This window comes from Rhinichthys klamathensis, unplaced genomic scaffold (genome assembly GCF_029890125.1).
Source record: "Rhinichthys klamathensis goyatoka isolate OS25496 unplaced genomic scaffold, OSU_Roscu_1.1 h1tg000301l_1, whole genome shotgun sequence".
Lineage (NCBI taxonomy): Eukaryota > Metazoa > Chordata > Actinopteri > Cypriniformes > Leuciscidae > Rhinichthys > Rhinichthys klamathensis.
The window spans coordinates 3,358,871-3,380,729 of record NW_026606820.1 but is presented as its reverse complement, the minus strand read 5'-3'; the positions used below and the strand labels follow the sequence as shown (position 1 = coordinate 3,380,729).

General features: G+C 39.0%; 1 protein-coding gene across 1 annotated transcript; it reads right to left on the bottom strand.

The window, feature by feature from the left end:
• Positions 1 to 586: 586 nt before the first annotated feature.
• Positions 587 to 21,105, bottom strand: spdl1 (spindle apparatus coiled-coil protein 1). Its single transcript, XM_056270277.1, has 12 exons — positions 21,037 to 21,105; positions 20,288 to 20,452; positions 19,988 to 20,164; positions 19,667 to 19,861; positions 19,402 to 19,555; positions 17,575 to 17,669; positions 17,224 to 17,334; positions 17,001 to 17,141; positions 16,816 to 16,919; positions 16,542 to 16,729; positions 3,438 to 3,720; positions 587 to 785 (listed from the first exon to the last, which is right to left on the bottom strand). The coding sequence occupies exons 2-12, from the start codon at positions 20,450 to 20,452 to the stop codon at positions 632 to 634; spliced, it is 1,767 nt and encodes a 588-aa protein (XP_056126252.1). The 5' UTR covers positions 21,037 to 21,105; the 3' UTR covers positions 587 to 631.
• Positions 21,106 to 21,859: the final 754 nt, after the last annotated feature.

The following is a 21,859-nucleotide window of genomic DNA, read 5'->3' as shown; positions in this document are numbered from 1 at the left end:
GATTTGTCTTCATTGCCGAGATCTCCCTTATTGTAAAATCACAAACTCATTGAACATAATAACAAGAAGTTTCTTAAGAATTATGATAATATATTTCTTTAAAAAAATTAAGCAAAAAATGAATTGAGCAATAAGGATAAACTAATGATAAACCATTTTGCACAAAATGACTGCAGCAGAACTTATGATCAGAGAACGTCAATACCAAGTAACTGCACTCGTTATACAATAACACAACGGCTTATTACTGTTCATCAATTATGTCTCAAAGAGAAAAACAAAAACTGATGACCTTCACCATCTAGTTCTAATTGTAAACATCTAATCTAAATGTTTATAAACCATTATAGAACATAGAAATAATGGTACACAGGAAGTTCATTAAAGCATACAATAAGAAAGATAATGCATTAAGACTTCATTAATCCTTTTTTTATTCAAACTGTCTCAAATAGTTATTATTACAGAGGTATTAATAAATATGAAGAAAAAATTATAAAATGTGCTACAAATCATGTGCATAGAACAGGACAAGTCACAAATCAATCAATGATGCACAAACCTGCCAAAATACTTATTCGATATATTTTTATTTACTATGACAAATGATTCCCATTTTGCATTAGCCCAACTACTGTTGAGCACATTCGTTTGCCATGGTTTTCTCTGCGGTAACATGAGTGGGTTGTTGGTACTTTTTCTTCTTCCTTTCAGATCTCCGGTTCTCCTCTTCACTGCTATGAGTTTGGTCCTCTTTTTTGCTAGTGGAGTCACTTACAGGAGACCTACAGGAAAATTATTCAGTTTGTGGTTGTTCATTGTACAGATCTTAAAGGGGTGGTTCAGGATTTTGGACATCGGGCCTCATTTCCAAGTTAGCCTTAGTGTTATTTATCAGTGGAGACAGTTTTCAAAAATTTTCATCCAGTCGTTCCAGTTGCATATTTCGCCGGTGCTAGGCTAGCGCGAGTCAACGGTAACTGCTAGCCTGCCATTAAAAACAGTTTTACCCACTCCACAGTACACCAAAAGCAAATAAATTATAACGCCAGACTATCGATGTAAATGTCTGTTAAGAGAATAATGTTAAAAATCAAACTACTCTTGCATCTCAATGATCGCAATACTTTTAAAGGAACTAGTTTCTCAGCAGCGGCGGAATTTTACTTTGCTCCGGTTAGTAGTACTGCGCCGAAAAGTAAACAGAACAGAAGGCACTACAGTCAGGACTACCTGCACTACCTCTCTCGGTTGCCTAGGTAACTACATATCACTCCGCCGCTGCTGTAGACTGTGCTAATAAATACAGGGAACAAAGTATAACTATTGCAATGCAATGAATGGGTAGTTTGATTTCTAACATTATTCTCTTAACAGATATTTACATCGATAGTCTGGCGTTATAATTTATTTGCTTTGGTGTACTGTGGAGTGGGTAAAACTGTTTTTAATGGCAGGCTAGCAGTTACCGTTGACTCGCGCTAGCCTAGCACTGGCGAACTATGCAACTGGAACGACTGGATGAACTTTTTTTAAACTGTCTCCACTGATAAATAACACTGAGGCTAACTTGGAAATGAGGCCCGATGTCCAAAATTCTGAACCACCCCTTTAAGTAAAATTCAATGTCATAGAACAACATTTTTAAATTAACATTTTTACTATTTACTACTGCCACAGGAGTAATTCTTTGAAACTAAGAATTCCGATCTCAGTAGCTGGGTTTCCATCCAAATGTCAAGCAAATCATTTCAAAGATCGCAAAAAAAAAAAAAAAAAAAACGAATTGGGTACGTTTCCATCAAGTTGTTTGAGCAGATGACGGTGATATTGGTAACCTAGTAACCAACAGTAACATTATCAGCAGAAACAGTCGATTAGTCACATGGGTTTAATGTTTGCTATGTCAGAATTTATTCGGCAAATGTGTTTCCATCTGATCTCCCATTATTCGCATGAACCATGATCTCCCATGAACTCTTTTTCGCACAAGTCAACCCAATGCACAGGCATTAAAAAAGACGTTTTCATCACTCGTTTGTAGTTTCTGATGTGATACTTCATAATACGCATAAAAACAGGGTGATAGAAATGTAGCTAGTTGAAGAGCAAAAAAAAAAAAATTGTAGTGTAAGGTTGTAAAACTCTTCTATTACTCTACAGTTCACATTGATTTAACAGTCCATCTTAAAGTCTAGTCATTAAACAAGATCTCATGGGATTAAAGGGGCATTATGCAGAAATCCCGTTTTTGTCAAACAGCGACCCCTAGAGTTACTGTGGAGAACTTGAATTTAACGTTACTGTCGTAAATACCACTCACTCAGAGCGTGACATGGCCTGTTACATAGTATACAATAGTACATTGTGTTTAATTTGTCGTTTAATGAGATATAATATATGTTGTTAGTGGTGAGAATTTTCACGTGATTAAATACATAGATCCGACAATTTTAATGGTCCAGAGGCAGAACTTTTGCCAAGTGTGTCAGAGGTTCTGGGTTCTAATCGGTACTAGTAGTATAGTTTATTTTCCTCATCAAAACCGATTGTTTATTAGTGGTTGTATTTCAAGCAGGGACATGTTTTTTGTGATTTCACCATAACAAAATATAGAGAGTCTCTCAGTCCCCGCAACGGATTCAGGCGCGCGTCACAACAGAACACTGTAACTTATCTGCACCACTGATCGCCGAGGCAACGAGCACTTTGGTCACTTGATTTCAAAAATAACACATTTCAGATCGCCTCTTATTTAACAAACGAACGAAATGAATGCTCTACTAGAGTTACCTGGAGATGTTTTATTTGTTTGTAATGGTAACGTTACATCCGTGCCGCGAGAAGTTTCAATGGGGACATAACACAACCGCAAAATATGCCTATGCTCGTGTCCGACTCCTCGCTCAGTCAGTCTGCCGTTTCCTCTTTCTCTGTTCCTCCGACAATGCTTTCCTAGCTTTCTGCATCTTATATGCCGGCTCAGCCATGACGATAGTGTGACAAACTCCATCCATCTACCTTGTTCCTGTGTGTATGTGTGCAGTTGCCGTAAAGGAATATGTTACATCGCGAGAGCTGATATCACGCGATACTTCCTGACGCGGCCCGCCGCACCGAAGTTGCAAGTGAGATTTTTTCGCTCACAGGCACCAGGGGGGGTCGAGACGCCCACCATTCAACCCGAAAGAAGTTATATAACCATTTTAATAACTCTGAAGCTGTTCAGTTAAGCTAAAAAAGCTGCATAGTGTCCCTTTAAATGTTAAAATAAGTTCCTTCAAACAACAGGATTCCTGAGAGGCAGTGGTAGAGTAGGAAATGGTCGAGGCATGAATGTTCTCATAAAACCCAGGAAGAGGAAGATGACAAATACTGTAAAGTTGACACACCGCAGCAGAAGGGAGAAGGGTTGGCATGCAGAGGTTGGCACTGACCTGGGCGCATCAGGAATGCAGACTGGGGGATCCTCGCAGATTCGGACAGACTTGCTCTCACGGGGCATGACAGGGTTGGGTTCTGTGGGTTGCGCAGACTGCAACGGTATCACAACTGGTTTCTCAATGGGATGACTCAGAGTTTTTTCCTCTGTATTTTCACTCTTGCTCGGCTCAATATCCATGGTTGCAGTATTCTCGTTGCTAGGTGCTGACTTTTCCTCTGGAACTGCTACAGGAAACTTCTCCCGGCGCCGTTTCTGTACTTGGGCTTTGTTCACCTCTGAATACATAGCAATGTTACATTTATGACCAGTATATAACAGCAGCACAAAGATGAATTATTACAGCAGTTAACAACTACCGGTAAAATGGCCAACCACTTTTTCAGGGAAAGTATTTTTCTCATAGGGATTTTTAAAAACTCTTCATTAAAGAATTAACGATGAAAATGACAGATTTACTTATTTTATTTGTATTCTTTTTATTATCTGTATCCTGTCACTGTCATTCTGTTTGTACTGTGGAAGCATCTGTCACCAGAACAAATTCCTCGTATGTGCCGACATACCTTGCAATAAAGCTTTCTGATTCTTATTTACATTTCCTTGCATTTGTACATACATACCTGATTCTTAGGGTGTATTCACACCTGCCTTGTTTGGTTCGATTGAATCGAACTCTAGTTCGTTTCCCCCCTTGGTGCGGACCTTTTGGGCAGGTGTGAATACAGCAATCGAACTCGGGTGCGGACCAAACAACCGAACCGAGACCCAGCTGAAGAGGTGGTCTCGGTACGGTTCCAAACGAACTCTGGTACGGTTCGTTTACGGTGTGAACATGAACCGACCCAATTGCAAGAAAGCACTGCGCCTTTGGGTTAACAGGCTTAATGGTTTGTGTTATTGTTGTTCAATGGCGAAAGAGAATTCCATTCCGGCGCGCTGTCTGGCCACACGATACTGTTGCGCGTCTTTCTGCGCGTCGTGTGTGCATCATTGGAATGGAATGAATGAATGAGTGTGTGCATCAGGACATTCACATACAGAGCGTTCTCTTTAGTCTAATCCCGCATAGATGCAAAAAAAGCTTTTGCAGTTCATATAATGTAACGATAGTTACAATACAAGGATGACGCTGCGTTAAACTGGACAAACTTAATCGCAGCGTTAACATTGACAGCACTTGTTAGCAGTATATACAATAAGAATCTCATTATTTGAATGTGTGAACATAGCCCTTCTCTATGAATGAAAACTTTATACCTTATCCGTCTTCTGCGCAGTTTCTTCATATTGCGTTTGTACAGAATAACACAAAATTAGTAAAATAACAAATATTGCAGTACGAAATATCTCCATGCTGAGCCTTTTTTGCACTTTCTGATTTCCCTACTTGAGAATCCTTGTCCAATGAATGGACGACCTTAGCACACGTGTGGTTTTGTTTACAAATTTTGGTTCACTTGCAAAAAGAGCAGTGTGAAAGCGAACCGTACCAAAAAAAAAAAAAATAAAAAAAAAAATTTGGTCCGGACCAAAGCAAGTGAACTATCGGACTTTCCTGGTTTGAATACACCTTTAATCCAAGTCTTTTGAAGAGACATGATCGCTTTATATGATGGGCAGAATATATTTCGGCTTTTATTCACATATAAACTTTGATTACATGTATGTATATATATATATATATATATATATATATATATATTTATATACACACTCACCGGCCACTTTATTAGGTACACCTGTCCAACTGCTCGTTAACACTTAATTTCTAAGCAGCCAATCACATGGCGGCAACTCAGTGCATTTAGGCATGTAGACATGGTCAAGACAATCTCCTGCAGTTCAAACCGAGCATCAGTATGGGGAAGAAAGTTGATTTGAGTGACTTTGAACGTGGCATGATTGTTGGTGCCAGAAGGGCTGGTCTGAGTATTTCAGAAACTGCTAATCTACTGGGATTTTCACGCACAACCATCTCTAGGGTTTACAGAGAATGGTCCGAAAAAGAAAAAACATCCAGTGAGCGGCAGTTCTGTGGGCGGAAATGCCTTGTTGATGCCAGAGGTCAGAGGAGAATGGCCAGACTGGTTCGAGCTGATAGAAGGGCAACAGTGACTGAAATAACCACTCGTTACAACCGAGGTATGCAGCAAAGCATTTGTGAAGCCACAACACGCACAACCTTGAGGCGGATGGGCTACAACAGCAGAAGACTCCACCGGGTACCACTCATCTCCACTACAAATAGGAAAAAGAGGCTACAATTTGCCTGCTCACCAAAATTGAACAGTTGAAGACTGGAAAAATGTTGCCTGGTCTGATGAGTCTCGATTTCTGTTGAGACATTCAGATGTTAGAGTCAGAATTTGGCGTAAACAGAATGAGAACATGGAACCATCATGCCTTGTTACCACTGTGCAGGCTGGTGGTGGTGGTGTAATGGTGTGGGGGATGTTTTCCTGGCACACTTTAGGCCCCTTAGTGCCAATTGGGCATCGTTTAAATGCCACGGCCTACCTGAGCATTGTTTCTGACCATGTCCATCCCTTTATGGCCACCATGTACCCATCCTCTGATGGCTACTTCCACCATGTCACAAAGCTCTAATCATTTCAAATTGGTTTCTTGAACATGACAATGAGTTCACTGTACTAAAATGGCCTCCACAGTCACCAGATCTCAACCCAATAGAGCATCTTTGGGATGTGGTGGAACGGGAGATTCGCATCATGGATGTGCAGCCGACAAATCTGCGGCAACTGTGTGATGCCATCATGTCAATATGGACCAAACTCCCTGAGGAATGCTTCCAGCACCTTGTTGAATCTATGCCATGAAGAATTGAGGCAGTTCTGAAGGCAAAAGGGGGTCCAACCCGTTACTAGCATGGGGTACCTAATAAAGTGGCCGGTGAGTGTATATATATACAAACACACACACACAAGAATTTAAGCCGTTTTTATTAGAACAGGGAGACTGACTCTATCGTGCCATTCGTAGTGCTTCATGGGAGTGGGCACGCAAGAGTTCATTTCCTTGTTCTCTGATTGGTGGAGATTTCTTTGCAGAATCATGGGTATTGCAGTTTTTTTCCACGAATTCCACTGTTAAACAAGTATTTAAAAAACAAGTTGAAATACTGCAGGCTGATGACATACTGTATTAGGGATGAGTCAAGATTTTCAAATATTCGATTAGTTGATTTAATTATAAAATATCAAATAGGTTGTGGGATTATTGTCTAATGTTTTCGGTGCTGATGCAGTGGTGACGCGTTCATATAACCAGAGGGTAGCGCTGCCAATAACGCACCTAAAAGCTGTCAATCAACTCTCAGACAACAGAAGAGGAACACACCAGAGCATGTGAGCGGAGTAGTAATATTTCCTCCAGAGCGGAGAGTGCGCCTTTCTGAAAATTCCACTGATTCCGCTCATTCTGCTCAGGGCCGCTCGCTCAACCCAGAATGCCCTTTGTGACATGCTGGTTCGAAAATATGTAAAATAAGTAGGGCTGTACAGTTGTAGTTGAGTTGTTCATTAAAGCCTTTAGTCCAGCGGTTTTCAATAGGTGAGGCGCGCCTCCCCTGGGGGGCGCCAAAGAGCCACAGGGGAGGCGCGACATGCGAAGAAAGATTAACATACATTGCTGCTAGGTAACTTCAGACTGTTAACGTTAGCTAAATATTTATTGTAGAACATCCTATGTAGCTTACTAAAAACATTCTGTGTAGGCCTACCATGAAAACGAATCCACTTTAAACCGCAACATTTTTCTGTCAGTAATGTATGACAAGTAGTGCTGTCAACGTTGACGCATGCGATTAATTTTTGCCCAGCTTCAACGTGTTAAAGTATTTAACGCAGCATTCGTTCTTTCTTTCATCCTTCAGCTAGGGTTATATGATCACGCTCTTATTCGCGCAAATGCTCTTAAACCATTCATGCGCGACAAGACAAAAGAGAACGCGCTGTCAGTGAATGTCCTCCTGACACACACACACACACAACTCACAGAAAGACGCGCGCCAGTATCGAGTTCTCTTTCGCGCTTGAACGAACAATAACACACACATTTATGCCAAAATGTTCTCTTTGTCGAGTATCCTCACAATACCAGTCTTAAATTAATTTAAAAAAATCTTAAATGGAAGTAAAAGTGAGAATGAGATGCGTGAGATCCTGTCTGCAGATCTTAAAGTGATAGGAGCCACAATTCTCTCTGTCAGTAAAGTTAACCAAAGAGCAAAGGGAACAGAGAAAATTACTCCCTGTTCTTGACTAAAGAACACTTGTAGCTTTAATAAGGATTAATCTATATTTCATTTATAATTTATGCAGTGCGGACTGTTTTATAACCTTATTCAATTTCTGTATATTTCATACCTGTTAGACAGGAAAGGCACAGGTAAATATGACATTTATTATGGGTTTAAGTGAGGATTGTTTTAAGTTAACTTAAATAAAAAATTGTTATATTTTTTGAAGCCTAATAAATGTTTAAAATTTGGGGAAAAATCATTTTCATGGAGACATCAGTAGCTATATTAATATCAGTGATACTGGCCTTCATTCATAAAAAGATGGCATTAACATACAGCCATAATACTTGAAAATAAATGGTTCCACTGAAGATAAGTCCGTCTGTGCAGTTTCAGCCATCGGGTGTCGTCAGCGTTGGCGCCGATTACACATGTTAAGCATGTTTTGTTAACTTGTGGTTAGGACTACTGATGTTCAATGTTCAATTTTAAAAGTAGCCTCAATTAGGTCTGCATGAAGTTGGAAATGATTTGCTGTTGCAAAGAATCGTTTATGAATGCACTTTTAAAAAGGTCGTGGAAATAAAATGTCTTCAAATACAATATTTTAGAATATAAAAAAATAAATAAAAAAATTATCAGTTTTTATTGAAACTCATCATTGCCTGGAACACACAAAATATGGCATTTACTGCAGAGGCGTGTGTGGGTTAGTGCCGGCGGTCGGGATTTTGGGGAAGGGGGGGGGGGCTCGGCTGTCCTTACCTACTGTAAGGGGAGGCTCATGTTCACCCAATTTGAAAACCCCTGCTTTAGTCGACTAATCACATATTTATATTAATTCAATAACTTAAAGCTGAAGTCCGTAGTTTTTCCTTTGTCTCTATCTCTGTTCGAAATCTGCAATTGCAGTTATTCGCGGAATTATCAAGTTTACGTGGGTTGTGCTGCGGCACGGCACAGCGTGGATAAATCCAATGTTTTGAGGAGAATGAACGGCTGTCAGTCAGCGCGCCGGTGTGGATACTGTCATTCGGAATCATAGATTCTACTTTTTGGAAGTATGTCATCTGAACAAGCAAGTAACATCCACTTTTGTTCTGACCAACTAAGGGAAAAAAAGCATTGCAGTAAATCGCGCTGATTAAATCTAACAATCACTTATCATATTACGTCAAACTGTGTAAATTATACTTTGTTCTCAAATTGTTAATGTTAACAACACCAGCATTGCGTGACTACATTTAAAGCCCTTCAGATATATATCCTTGTTTTCGCATGGGGCCGATTGCAGTCTCTTTTTTCTGTAGCCACTCTGAAGTCCGAAGTCTTTTGCATTTTACATCAGGTGAATCTCCAGTTGTCACTGGTGATTGTCGTTTGAACCTTTCTGGATCAGCCATCAAATTGATAAGTGTAATTATATCAAGTACTGTGAGAAAAGGCTTTAAATCTCCACCTCCAACATCCTTACACTCATAGCCTACTAGCCGAGACTCCTTTATGTGTACAGATGTGACGTAATGACGCAAAGATATGCTCGAATTTCCCGCAGAAATTCACCAGTACCACTGGAATTAAAAACATTATTACAAGCTTACCGTTTTAAATCGAGCTAAGGCAAGCAGATAGTTTTGAACACTGGCTGGTTACCGTAATTCCTCAAATAAAGACCGGTATTCAAATAAACGCCGGGCCTCTGATAGTGGCCGGGGGCGTGGTCAACGCGGACAAATAAAGGCCGGTCTCAAATTAAGGCCGGGGAAAAAATAGTGTGAATAGGTACACTTTAAATGAGTGTACACTCAAAGACGGACGCGCTCAGCGCTTGTCATATATCACAACTATTCAGTGTTTTTAACCACATGTTTGTTTTAGGTTTCAGACATTTAAATATGATTTATAGCAAAACAATAAATTTATAGTTTGTAAAATACACAATGGTGTCTATGGAAGCAGCAATAACAATCCATTCAAATATATTTGGCGACGTGTTTTATTCATATCAGATACACAGTGTGTAAGTAACTATAAAGTTTACTCTATTCTTCTCCCAGTTCACCGGCCACTATGCCGCGTTCCAGGCAACCTGTAACCCGTGTTTTTCCAACCTTATACCCGTGAAAGTGCACTGGAACGGCAGTCAAACCCGTGACTTCCCACCCGTGAACTCGTACTAGATCGATGTACTCCCAGTTACGAGTTCTGACGTCACATAGCCCGCAAAACCATACAAAACAACAATGGCAGCCCCTACGGATGCAGTGTTTCTGCAGGCGGTACACAGTTAGAATACACTTTAGGACAATATAACGTTGCAGTCAAATTAATAATAATATAATAATAATGATAATAATAAACACACGATTATGTATTACAATGTTATGTGTCTGAAACAATAAGTATGTATATACACACACGATTATGTAATACAATGTTATGTGTCTGAAAAAATAAGTATGTATATTGAGCTCAGGTAGTTTGTCGTGACTGGCCTGGAATGCTACAAAGTCGTGAGTCGTGGTTTGAAATCGTGATTTACGTGCTCAAAAACCTGCCTGGAACGCAGCATTACTTTCATGTATTTCGGGAGAAACTGAAGAATTCACGCGCTGTAACTTAACAAATACAACAGGAATCTCCGAACTGCGGTGCCCATCTCACGTTACAGATCAAGATCATTTATAAAGGGTTTTAAACGACAAAACAAACTCACTTACACGGATTTGAGTCAGAATAGAAGATAGTTGATGACATGGTAAGCAAGTTTGTTAATATTTAGAAATAAAAGCGCTACATCTGTCATACAGCGCTATTTTGGCGGTGGTGAACACGTGCCAAGCATGACGCGTCACCATGGAAACTTGGCTGGCGGGCGGGCGGGGATCGCGAATTAGAAATAAAGGCCTGCCTCTAATAAAAGCCTGCTTCAAATAAAAGCCGGCTACCATCTGCAGTTCAGGTAAATAAAGGCCCCGGCCTTTATTTGAGGAATTACGGTATGTACTTGCTCAAATTTATTTTGGATAATTTTTAACCCCAAAAAGTTACGGACTGCAGCTTTAAATATACACTCACCTAAAGGATTATTAGGAACACCATACTAATACTGTGTTTGACCCCTTTCGCCTTCAGAACTGCCTTAATTCTACGTGGCATTGATTCAACAAGGTGCTGAAAGCATTCTTTAGAAATGTTGGCCCATATTGATAGGATAGCATCTTGCAGTTGATGGAGATTTGTGGGATGCACATCCAGGGCACGAAGCTCCCGTTCCACCACATCCCAAAGATGCTCTATTGGGCTGAGATCTGGTGACTGTGGGGGCCATTTTAGTACAGTGAACTCATTGTCATGTTCAAGAAACCATTTTGAAATGATTTGAGCTTTGTGACATGGTGCATTATCCAGTCCTTCCAGAAAAACGCAGAGTTTTTTTGTGATTGTTGCGGGCAAAAATCCTTGATTACGCGGCCCATTTTCTTTAAAAATGCGATGGAATATGCGGGATATTTATGCAATTTTTTGCGATGAAATTGCGGGAACTTGCAAAAATTGCGGGAACTTGCAAAAATTGCGGGAACTTGCAAAAATTGCGGGAACTTGCAAAAATTGCGGGAACTTGCAAAAATTGCGGGAACTTGCAAAAATTGCGGGAACTTGCAAAAATTGCGGGAACTTGCAAAAATTGCGGGAACTTGCAAAAATTGCGGGAACTTGCAAAAATTGCGGGAACTTGCAAAAATTGCGGGAACTTGCAAAAATTGCGGGAACTTGCAAAAATTGCGGGAACTTGCAAAAATTGCGGGAACTTGCAAAAATTGCGGGAACTTGCAAAAATTGCGGGAACTTGCAAAAATTGCGGGAACTTGCAAAAATTGCGGGAACTTGCAAAAATTGCGGGAACTTGCAAAAATTGCGGGAACTTGCAAAAATTGCGGGAACTTGCAAAAACTGCGGTAAACAACACATAAACAACACATCAAACTTACAAAACATTGCTGAGTCAAACAAGTTCTGTAGCTTTACTAGAGGAATATGCTACAACTTCAGTAAAAATGAATAAATGAAATATTTTAAAATAAAGTGTGCTCCTGTTTTACAGCTTTTCAATGATGTTCACGTCGCGTAATTACTTCACTTCATAACGTTCCCATGCCATGGCAACAGGGGGAAGTGGCTGCTCTTGTGTGAAGCAAACGCAACATTTTCCAACTTTCTGCTAAGATATATGTGACTTTTTTGCGACCAAAATGCGGGGATTATGAAATCATGCAAGCCCCGCATATTTTGCGCGGAAATCAGCAATTTATGCGGCGAAATTGCGGAGTATTTGAAAAAATGCGACCCCCGCATAAATATGCGGACTTTGGCTGATTTTGCATTGAATTCAGCGATCGCATAATCGCGTTTTTCTGGAGGGACTGATTATCCTGCTGGAAGTAGCCATCAGAGGATGGGTACATGGTGGCCATAAAGGGATGGACATGGTCAGAAACAATGCTCAGGTAGGCCGTGGCATTTAAACGATGCCCAATTGGCACTAAGGGGCCTAAAGTGTGCCAAGAAAACATCCCCCACACCATTACACCACCACCACCACCAGCCTGCACAGTGGTAACAAGACATGATGGATCCATGTTCTCATTCGTTTACGCCAAATTCTGACCTTACCATCTGAATGTCTCAACAGAAATCGAGACTCAACAGACCAGGCAACATTTTCCCAGTCTTCAACTGTCCAATTTTGGTGAGCTCTTGCAAATTGTAGCCTCTTTTTCCTATTTGTAGTGTAGGTAAGTGGTATAATGAGCGTTTACGTAATAACGTAAAGTAATTATTATGAATGTGTCAAATATAGCAAGGAGACATTTTAATTGTTTATTAATAAACAAATGTTTTCTATGTCGGCTGCAAAGATGAAGTAGACGATGCTGACTCGCCATCTTCGCAGTAGTGAACGCGCCAATAGAGAAATGCACATGTCATACGGATTACATAAGCAGAGAGTAGTCTTTTGAGAGTAGTTTCTTTTAGTTTTTAATTGTTTTGTTTAAAAGTAAACATTTCAAGCTTACATTTCAAGCTTTCTATAGATATATTTCTCAGGTCTGTGAAGCAAGTAGCCTATATTTTTAGAGTAGAGTTTCGGTTTGTTCACGTGCAATGCAAGTGACCGCACCAACGCCTCCATGTCCTGATTATATTGTCTGCTATATTTTTATTCTTATTTATTAAATCCAGTCAATTGGTCGATGAAACATTGATTAAAATTAAGATACAATTTATACAAAATGAAATTAATTTCAAAACAAAACTTAATGAAGTGGTCAAAATCATGTCTGACCCACTCCATATGTCTCCCGTAGGGGTGTGCAAAGCAGCCGGTATTTGTATCTGCATTTGTATTTGTTGAGGGGGGAAAAGTATTTGTATTTGTATTCGAGTAAAATTCAAAATAGGCGTAAAATCCAGTTTTTTTGCATTACACTTCTAATTTACGTTATAGTGTAAGTATTCTTTAATTATATCCATTATAATAATTATGGATATGCAATATTCGTTGATGTTTTTCTATAAATCCAGCAACATGTAACAAGTACGTCATTGAAAAGAAAATAACATAACAGCCATTACCTCATCCATGGTTAAACCAACAACGAATAAAATACCATTGTGAACATTATGAACCCCACCACCACCCGTCCTTGTTGGAGGACGCTGAACAGACAGAATAAGTAATAAGGGATAATGTAACTTATAGCGTTGATTATGAGCCCGACGCGAAGCGGAGGGGTCTTGAATCAGCTTGAAGGGGTTGTATTCATTATAACAACCGCCTCGCTATACATTATCCCGCTTATTACATGGCTACCTACCAAATAAATCAATAATTTGACTCAAAATATTGATCTAAAAATGAGTTTATTGATTTAAAAACGATTGTATTGCTTCCGCTAAAGAAAATAGTCCGTTCCGTCTCTACGTTTAGAATCCATGGCAACGCTCTGTTTTTCATGGCAACGGTGTGTTATACTTAGCAGCGGTCTGTTATTAAGAAATAACAGGACCGCATTCTACATTAGAATTCAACCAAGCCATGTAATAAAAACAACCGAGCTAACAGTCTAAGTAAACAGAGCGAACATGAGAGCATCCGACTGCAGACGTCAATAATGCAGCGTAATGGAAGAATCTCCCGATCAAACTCCGCTTCCCGAAAGTTATAAACTGCCTCCGGAACCCAGTTAAGGTATAAAAATCTATTGAACAAAAATAGTGATGCAGTTAAGTGTTTTTTCGCTCAGCCGAGCGTAAATTTTATGTCTGTTGCTGTGTGGAGCAGCCTGTGTCAGTCACCTCTTCCTGAACGTCACTCACTCACTCACTCATCCGTGCATGCACTGAGGTCTCGTGAGGAAACGCAGCTTTTTGATATAAAGTTTTTCTTGTTCCCAAATACAAATATTTTTTTAAGTATTTGTTCGAAATAAGTATTCGTAAAAAACACGTTATTTGTGCCTTTCCGAATACCGTATTCGGGTTCGGTTCCACCCCTAGCCTCCCGATATATTGCGCATTTTATGATCCTATCTTATTCATGCTGTTCACTTTTCATATAATCAACATAGATGAAATTAAAAAATAACATTATATTATTTAAACATAGATATGAAACTATGTTAAAGTTTTCTTTAATGACCTAAAAGTATAGTAGCCTACAGTACAGAGATATTTTATGTCGGAGCGGGATTTGAGCGAACACCGTTTTACCGGTGAGCGTGAGCTGATCATGAGTGGAGCGCGCTAGCTAGCATAGAGCGGAATATTCTGCTCAAATGCATGAATTCGATTTTCGAATAATAATCTAATAATTTCCAGCGATCATCTAATATTATTTTTACCTGAAATGCCCATCCCTATTAGGGCTGTCGCGATAACCGCAATATTGCAGTACCGCGCTACTGACAGGCCAACCGCAGACGAATGCAAGTAACCGCAGCAACCGCGTTTTCTTTTTTCATAAGGCCACCCTTCGTAGTTCGTACCATGTGTATTGAATGTTAAATAAGTTAATAATGATAACAAGACTGTTTATTATGGTGATTTGTACAGAGGGTTCTTGGATTTGGACTTAAGCCTAAACAGACAGTGAATGTGATCGACTGAGCACGTGCGATTACCTGCGTCTGTCTTTGAAGTCAAGTCCTGTATATTCGTGAAAAGGTTGCCGTTTCCAAGGAAAGCGAAATATTTGTCGTACGCTATCATCCTTTTAACGTGTAAGGGTATTTACCATGAATGGCGTCAGTGCTGGTCAGCATTACACAAGCGCGAGGAAGCCGTGGGGGGAAAGCAGCGAGTCACGCATTGAATCAATGCCATTGGTCTCTATTAAGTGAAGCATTGCTTCAGCTTTGCCCAAAAGTGAAGCATTGCTAGCCAGCTGAGCCTTGAAAAGTGGAGCTCAAAGTTAAAAAATAATTAACACCTTGTTTCATTGCATCTATCATTTTAAGGAATCAGCTTTTTTGAACGTTTTCGTTGAATGAACGGTTTAATGACTCACTCAAAGAAAATCCGTTGGCGTAACTTAAAGGGATACTCCAGTTTTTTTGGAAATAGGCTCATTTTACAACTCCCCCAGAGTTAAACTGTTGAGTTTTTACCGTTTTTGAATCCATTCAGCCGATCTCCGGTTCTGGCGGTACCACTTTTAGCATAGCTTAGCATACATCATTGGAGTTGACAAGACCATTAGCATTTCTCAAAAAAAAAATGACCAAAGAGTTTTGATATTTTTCCTATTTAAAACTTGACTCTTCTGTAGTTACATCGTGCACTAAGACCGACGGAAAATGAAAAGTTGCGATTTTCTAGGCTGGTATGGCTAGGAACTATACTCTCATTCCTGCGTAATAATCAAGAAACTTCAATGCCGTACCATGAGAGCAGCAGGCGTAATGATATGACGCAGCGCCTGAAAATAGGCCACCTTCCGTCAACACAACGGAACTATTTTCAGGCGCTGCGTCATATCATTACGCCTGCTGCTCTCATGGTACGGCATTGAAGTTTCTTGATTATTACGCAGGAATGAGAGTATAGTTCCTAGCCATACCAGCCTAGAAAATCGCAACTTTACATTTTTCGTCGGTCTTAGTGCACGATGTAACTACAGAAGAGTCAAGTTTTAAATAAGAAAAATATCAAAACTCTTTGGTCATTTTTCTTTAGAAATGCTAATGGTCTTGTCCACTTCAATGATGTATGCTAAGCTATGCTAAAAGTGGTACCGCCAGAACCGGAGATCGGCTGAATGGATTCAAAAACGGTAAAACGCAACAGTTTAACTCTGGGGGAGTTGTAAAATGAGCCTATTTCCAAAAAAAGTGGAGTATCCCTTTAACAACTGCGTGCTGAGTGAGTGACAGTCTTTCAATGCGCAGAGACGCTGTTTAGTTTCGGTTACATTCTTTTTGTGTATGCTGACCACATCATAACACGTATTTATATTGCAACAAATAAATATAAATAAAAATGTAAATAAATAAATAAATGGCGGTAAAACCGCATATCGCGCTATTGAGCCACTCAAAATTACCGCAAGGGAAATTCCTTCACCGCGACAGCCCTAATCCCTATACTGTATTTCTTCGATTAACAACCTTGTAGCTCTCACAGTAGGTCAGTCTTTAAAGCTTTTAATGTTATTGTTAAAAATCAATTCCCCTATGAGTATAAAAAATGAAAGGGGTTTTTACTTTCGGAACCCGACTGTTGCACTTAACTGGTTCATGTAGAAAACTAGGGCTCAGAGAAAAAAAAAATTACCATTAGGTGTGTATTTCATCTTTAGTTCTTCAAGCTTGACTTGAAGCCTCATATTGTCACTGTGTCTTTGTTTCAGCGCTTGCTCTGTCCCATAGAGTTTCCTCTCCAACTCCAACACTCTCTGACTTTCAGAGAGAGCTTTCATTCTTGCCATGGATAACTCGTCTTTTAGTTTCTCTGCATCCTTCCTATACACATAAATGTCATAATTACATTTTTAAAAAAGTACTAAAGTATCACCACCAGTACATATAATTAATGAGAGAACACTTACTTTGAATTTGAAAGTTGCATTTTTAATAGGTCTGTGTAATAAGTCTCATCCATAAGCTCGCCTTCTTTAGACGGGACAGGTAGATGTTGGTCTGTTGCAGTCGTCTGTTGGTGGCAGAATTGTTAGAGACATTTCTCAAACTGTAATGTTTAATTTCAATGCTGGATGTAATATGCTAAGCTTACCTTCTCTTTCTCCAGTTCTCTTACTTTCATCATCAGGCTTTCTATCTCATTGTTCTTGTCAGATAACATGAACTGCAATCGTTCAAGCTGGGCTGGGTCGGCCCTGCTGCTCTGGAGTTGCATAAGAGTAGCTATCTGCATCTAAAACAGCAGACACAAGGAAAACAATAATGAGGAAAACTATAAATAAAATGTAAAGCATTTATCAAAAAACACTATTTACCTTCATGCGGTGCATGTGTTGTTTGATGAGAGCATGCTGCTTTTGTAGAGACTCATGCTGTCTTTTCATACTGTTCAGCTGCCGCTCCATCTCTGCTCTCTTGTCCTCTACCTGTGCAAATCCAAATATTTTGTCACAGTACAAAAAAAAAAAGTGAAACTATAATAACTATTTCATTATTATGAAGCAATGCCCCATTTTAACTGTTTATACTAAATTTATTAGGTTTACTACCTTATTTTTAAATGGTATTGCATTGATATAAAATGTTATTCAGTTGCTCTCTAAATTAAGCCTTAGGCATAATGAAAGTTATGAAGAAAGTAGTAAAAGTAATTCTCAATACTGTACCTCAGAAAACAAGGAATTGCCCTTGCTGTTTGGATCTTGCGCCTGCTGCAACACCTGTTCCAGCTGGATCTGAAGGTCTTGGTTGGCTACACGAGCTTTCTACATGGAGTAGAAAAAAAAAATTTGTTGAATATTTTTCCTCTAAATCAGTGCAGAAAATGTGCATCAGAATTCCATGTGGATATACTTATCACTATAAGAAATATTTTTCTAGAGCATTAGCTGCAGGACTAGAACTTTACCAATATACTGTACCGTTTAAATGTTTGTGGAAATGCACACTTTTATTTAGCAAGGGCGCATTAAATGAATAAAAAGTGACAGTAAAGACTGGAACATTGTTACAAAAGATTTCAAATAAATGCTGTTCTTTTGAATGTTAAATTCATCAAAGAATCCTGAAAAAATATATCACGGTTTTAACAAAAATATCAAGCAGCATAACTTTTTTCAACTGTGCAAATTTTAAAGGGGTCATATAATGGTACATGCACTTTTACAAGTTGATTGTACTGAAATGTGTGTTGGCAGTGTCTGTACACAACCATCATATAATGATAAAAATCCATCCAGTGGTTTTGTTTTAATCTCCTTATATGTTTTCCCCTGCCTCAAATCAAGCCGTTCGAGCCTGTGACGTCACAAGCTCGTACGCCCCTCCCACGATTATTGATTGACAGAGCGTTTCAACACAGACCCGCCCTCGCTCATGAGCTAGCTGTCAATCATAGTCTGCGCGGACCGGCACGGTCATTGTTGATATGCTGGAGCACTGTCTATGAGCAGAATGGCGTCTAAGCGATTGTGGTGTTCTGTTCTTGGGTGCAATAACACAGCAGTCATTTTAATGTTCCTAAATCCGAACCGCTGAAGACGCAGTGGCTGTGTTTGTTTTCGAAGGGAATATTCCCCACGAGCAACGTCAATGCTTTCATGTTTGCGCGAATCATTTCACACACCAGACTGCTTTATAAACGAGGATCAGTATAAAGCTGGATTTGCTAAGAAGCTGCTCATGAAAAATGGATCGGTACCAGATATTCGTGTTCCTGCTGAATCTCCAGAAGAACGGAAGTGAGTGTAACGTTTTATTAAACTTTATATTAATATATTAATCTTTGCAAATCGCTAGCTGCACGCTTCACAATGAATGCGTCTAAGGTTTACACTCAGGGTACATTACGGCATGTTTTCTATGTATGACGTTCTCAATATAATTCATAATCCCACGTTTATACTGAACAACGCGTTATGGTTATTGTGTTATCGAGTTACAAATGGTGTATGCACAGAACAGAGAGGCAGGGTGAGCAAAGCTCATTATCATTTAAAGGCATATGCACTGAAACGGCGTGCTGAAAACAGAGCTGTTTTTGACCAGGTAAAATAAGTGTTTTCTTACAATACTAATGAGAATGTTTAATTAAAGTATATTACAAACTTTTAATTTAGACCCTAAAGAATCATATTAGCTTGTACAAAAATGGCATTATATGACCCCTTTAAGAAATGTTTCTTGCGCATCAAATCAGCATTTTAGAATGATTTCTTAAGGATCATTGTGGCACTGAAGACTGGAGTAACGGCTACTGAAAATTCAGCTTTGCCATCACAGGAATAAATTAAATTTTAAAATATATTTAAATAGTAAAAATACATTTTAAATTGTAATAATATTTTGCGATATTACTGTTTTTATTGTATTTTGGATCAAATAAATGCTGATTGGTGAGCCATAATCTACCTTTTTTTTTTTTAAATCCCAAACTTTTGAAAGGTAGTGTAACATGTTTTATAAACAGGTTCACCGGTCAAATTTGAATTGACATGCCTCCAAAGCATTATAGCAGGTGACCGACTCTGTCTCTCTCTCTTCCTTCTCTTCTGTGAGTCTCTCCAGTTGCCTCTGGAGGGTAGTGTTAGCCAAATGTAGCTGCTCTTCTTTATATCGTGCCTCCTGAAGCTCCTGCTCCAAAGACTCCTGCAAGACAAGATCACACTTCAACACCAAAGGCACACTGACATTGCTTATTTCTAGGAAACATTCTATGAATATTCTTCCATTAAAAATAAAGATTGGAAAGTAGTCTACCATTGCTGATTCCATATCCATCTTCTGCACTTGCAGCTCAAGTATCTCTGAGGACATTGTTTCATGTGCATGTTCTGTAAGGACACGTAGTTCTTCGGTTTTACTGCTTAGTGCTTCAGACTGTTGATCCAGCTTGTGTCTCATCTGCTTCTCAGCAAGTTGAGCCTCCTCTAAATCTGTCTTCATTTTCTCCACCTACAAAGGCATTTTATCAGCACCACAGGTGAGATAACTTCCCTTTTCAGGACAATAAGCTACTTTTCGAAATTATGCTTAAACCTAGTGTGTGATTTCTTTGCTACTAGTAGCATATAAGCTGACCTTATTCTTTAAGTAACTGAGCTCAAGGGCATGGTTCCTCTCCAGCAGAGTTTGTTGCTGCTCCATTTGATGTTTCTGTTGGTTTTTGACAAGATCAAATTCTGATCGCAAACTCTCCAACATACGGGCCTTTAACTCAACCTCCCTTTGCAAAGAGTATTTCTCTTGTTCCAGGGCCTGCAATAACAGAATACTGTGAAAATGACATTTTAATACATTTAAGAAATAATTGACTGATCAACTAGACTGTCAATCATAATATTGTGAAAATCAAATGGTCAATCAATATTGAGTCAGTACCTCAATGACACTGGACATCTCGATTTGCTGTTCCTCCAATTTGTTGTGCAGCTCCATTTTTTCATACAAAAGTTGAAGTCCATACTGTCCAGCCTTCTGAAGAGCCTCTTCTCTTTCCTGCAACTTCTGCTGCAACACTTTAATCTCATCCTCTAGATCTGACATCTGAAATTAGTGTATGTAACGTTAATCATTAATATAATAGATTGTGTAGACATTTATCTTTTACACACACACATAATGTTGGGTTTCCATGTTTTTTCGGGCCTTTCTATAGGCATGATTTTATATTGTAAACTGTAACTTAACTTACATTCGATCCCCTAAACCCAACGTTACCCATCATTGAAAACTTTCAAAAACATCACTTATGATTTATAAGCTGTTTCCCTCAAGGAACCCCCCAAAAATGTCCCCACAAAGTAAAAAATTTCGACAATTTTTCCCCATAACGTAGGTTAATGCGTCAGTAACCATTCACAACATTTGGCTAAGGCTTTCATTCTCCAAGTCATAAAGTTCTGGAAAAAAACATGAGGGTGAGTAAATGGGGCAGACTCTGATGTTTTGACTCAACTAACGTTAACGTAACGTAAGTTAACCGTTAAGTTATACAGTTAACGTCGGGGTGACTAACGTTATGCAAACGCCCATCAAAAACATCGCGTGGTATTCATAAGAAATCTGTTTTCTTTGTCCCACATATAATTGACACCTACAGAACAACATAGCTGTCTAAATTTGTTTACCTTTAGATTTAAAGGGTAGTTGATGATGCCAATATTATATCTGAAGATCAATGAACTGTCCCTGCTGCTTTCCTGCTCGGGAACTTTCAAACGGCAAGTTTGTTTGAATTCTGCAGCAGTCGTCAATCACATATCGCGAGAAAACGCGAGGTTTCCAATCCTGAACAAAGCGTCGTCCTCTAGTCTCTCTAGTGTCACTCAGTGGGCAAAATGGGCACACTGGTTTGATTTAGATCAGAGGTTCCCAAAGTTTTTACTACAAAGAGCCAAAAATCTAACTTTATTTTTGAATGTACTGTAACCCGAATGCAAATGTTGCATTATATCCAACTATATTATATTTAAAAAAAAAAAAAAAAAAAAAAAAAAAAAACATTCTCAACATTTCAATGCAAAAAATAAAACAAACAATTAATAAAAACACCAAAATATCCTTCAATTGCATGGATATCCCCCTATTTTTGGCACCCTCTTGAGATATTTGACCTTAGAAATGCAGAAGGCTCACAGTGAGTTCGGTGTCAATAGTATAGGCCATGTGAGTTTACCTGATTGCAGTGAGCATATGGAAAATCCACAGAAAATTAAGTATGCTCTTTTTAAGAAAAGCTTCAATAAAAAGGTATAAAACACAAAACTGTTATGCTGGTTTTTAAATAATGATTGGATAAGAAACAACAAAATAGGCACTCTTATTCAAATATGAGGTCAGTAAGATTTTTTTATGAAAGAAATCTTTTGAACTTTATCTTTTGAAAGAAGCCTCTAACGCTCACCAAGCCTGTATTTATTTGATCAAAAATACAGTAAAACTGTTATAATT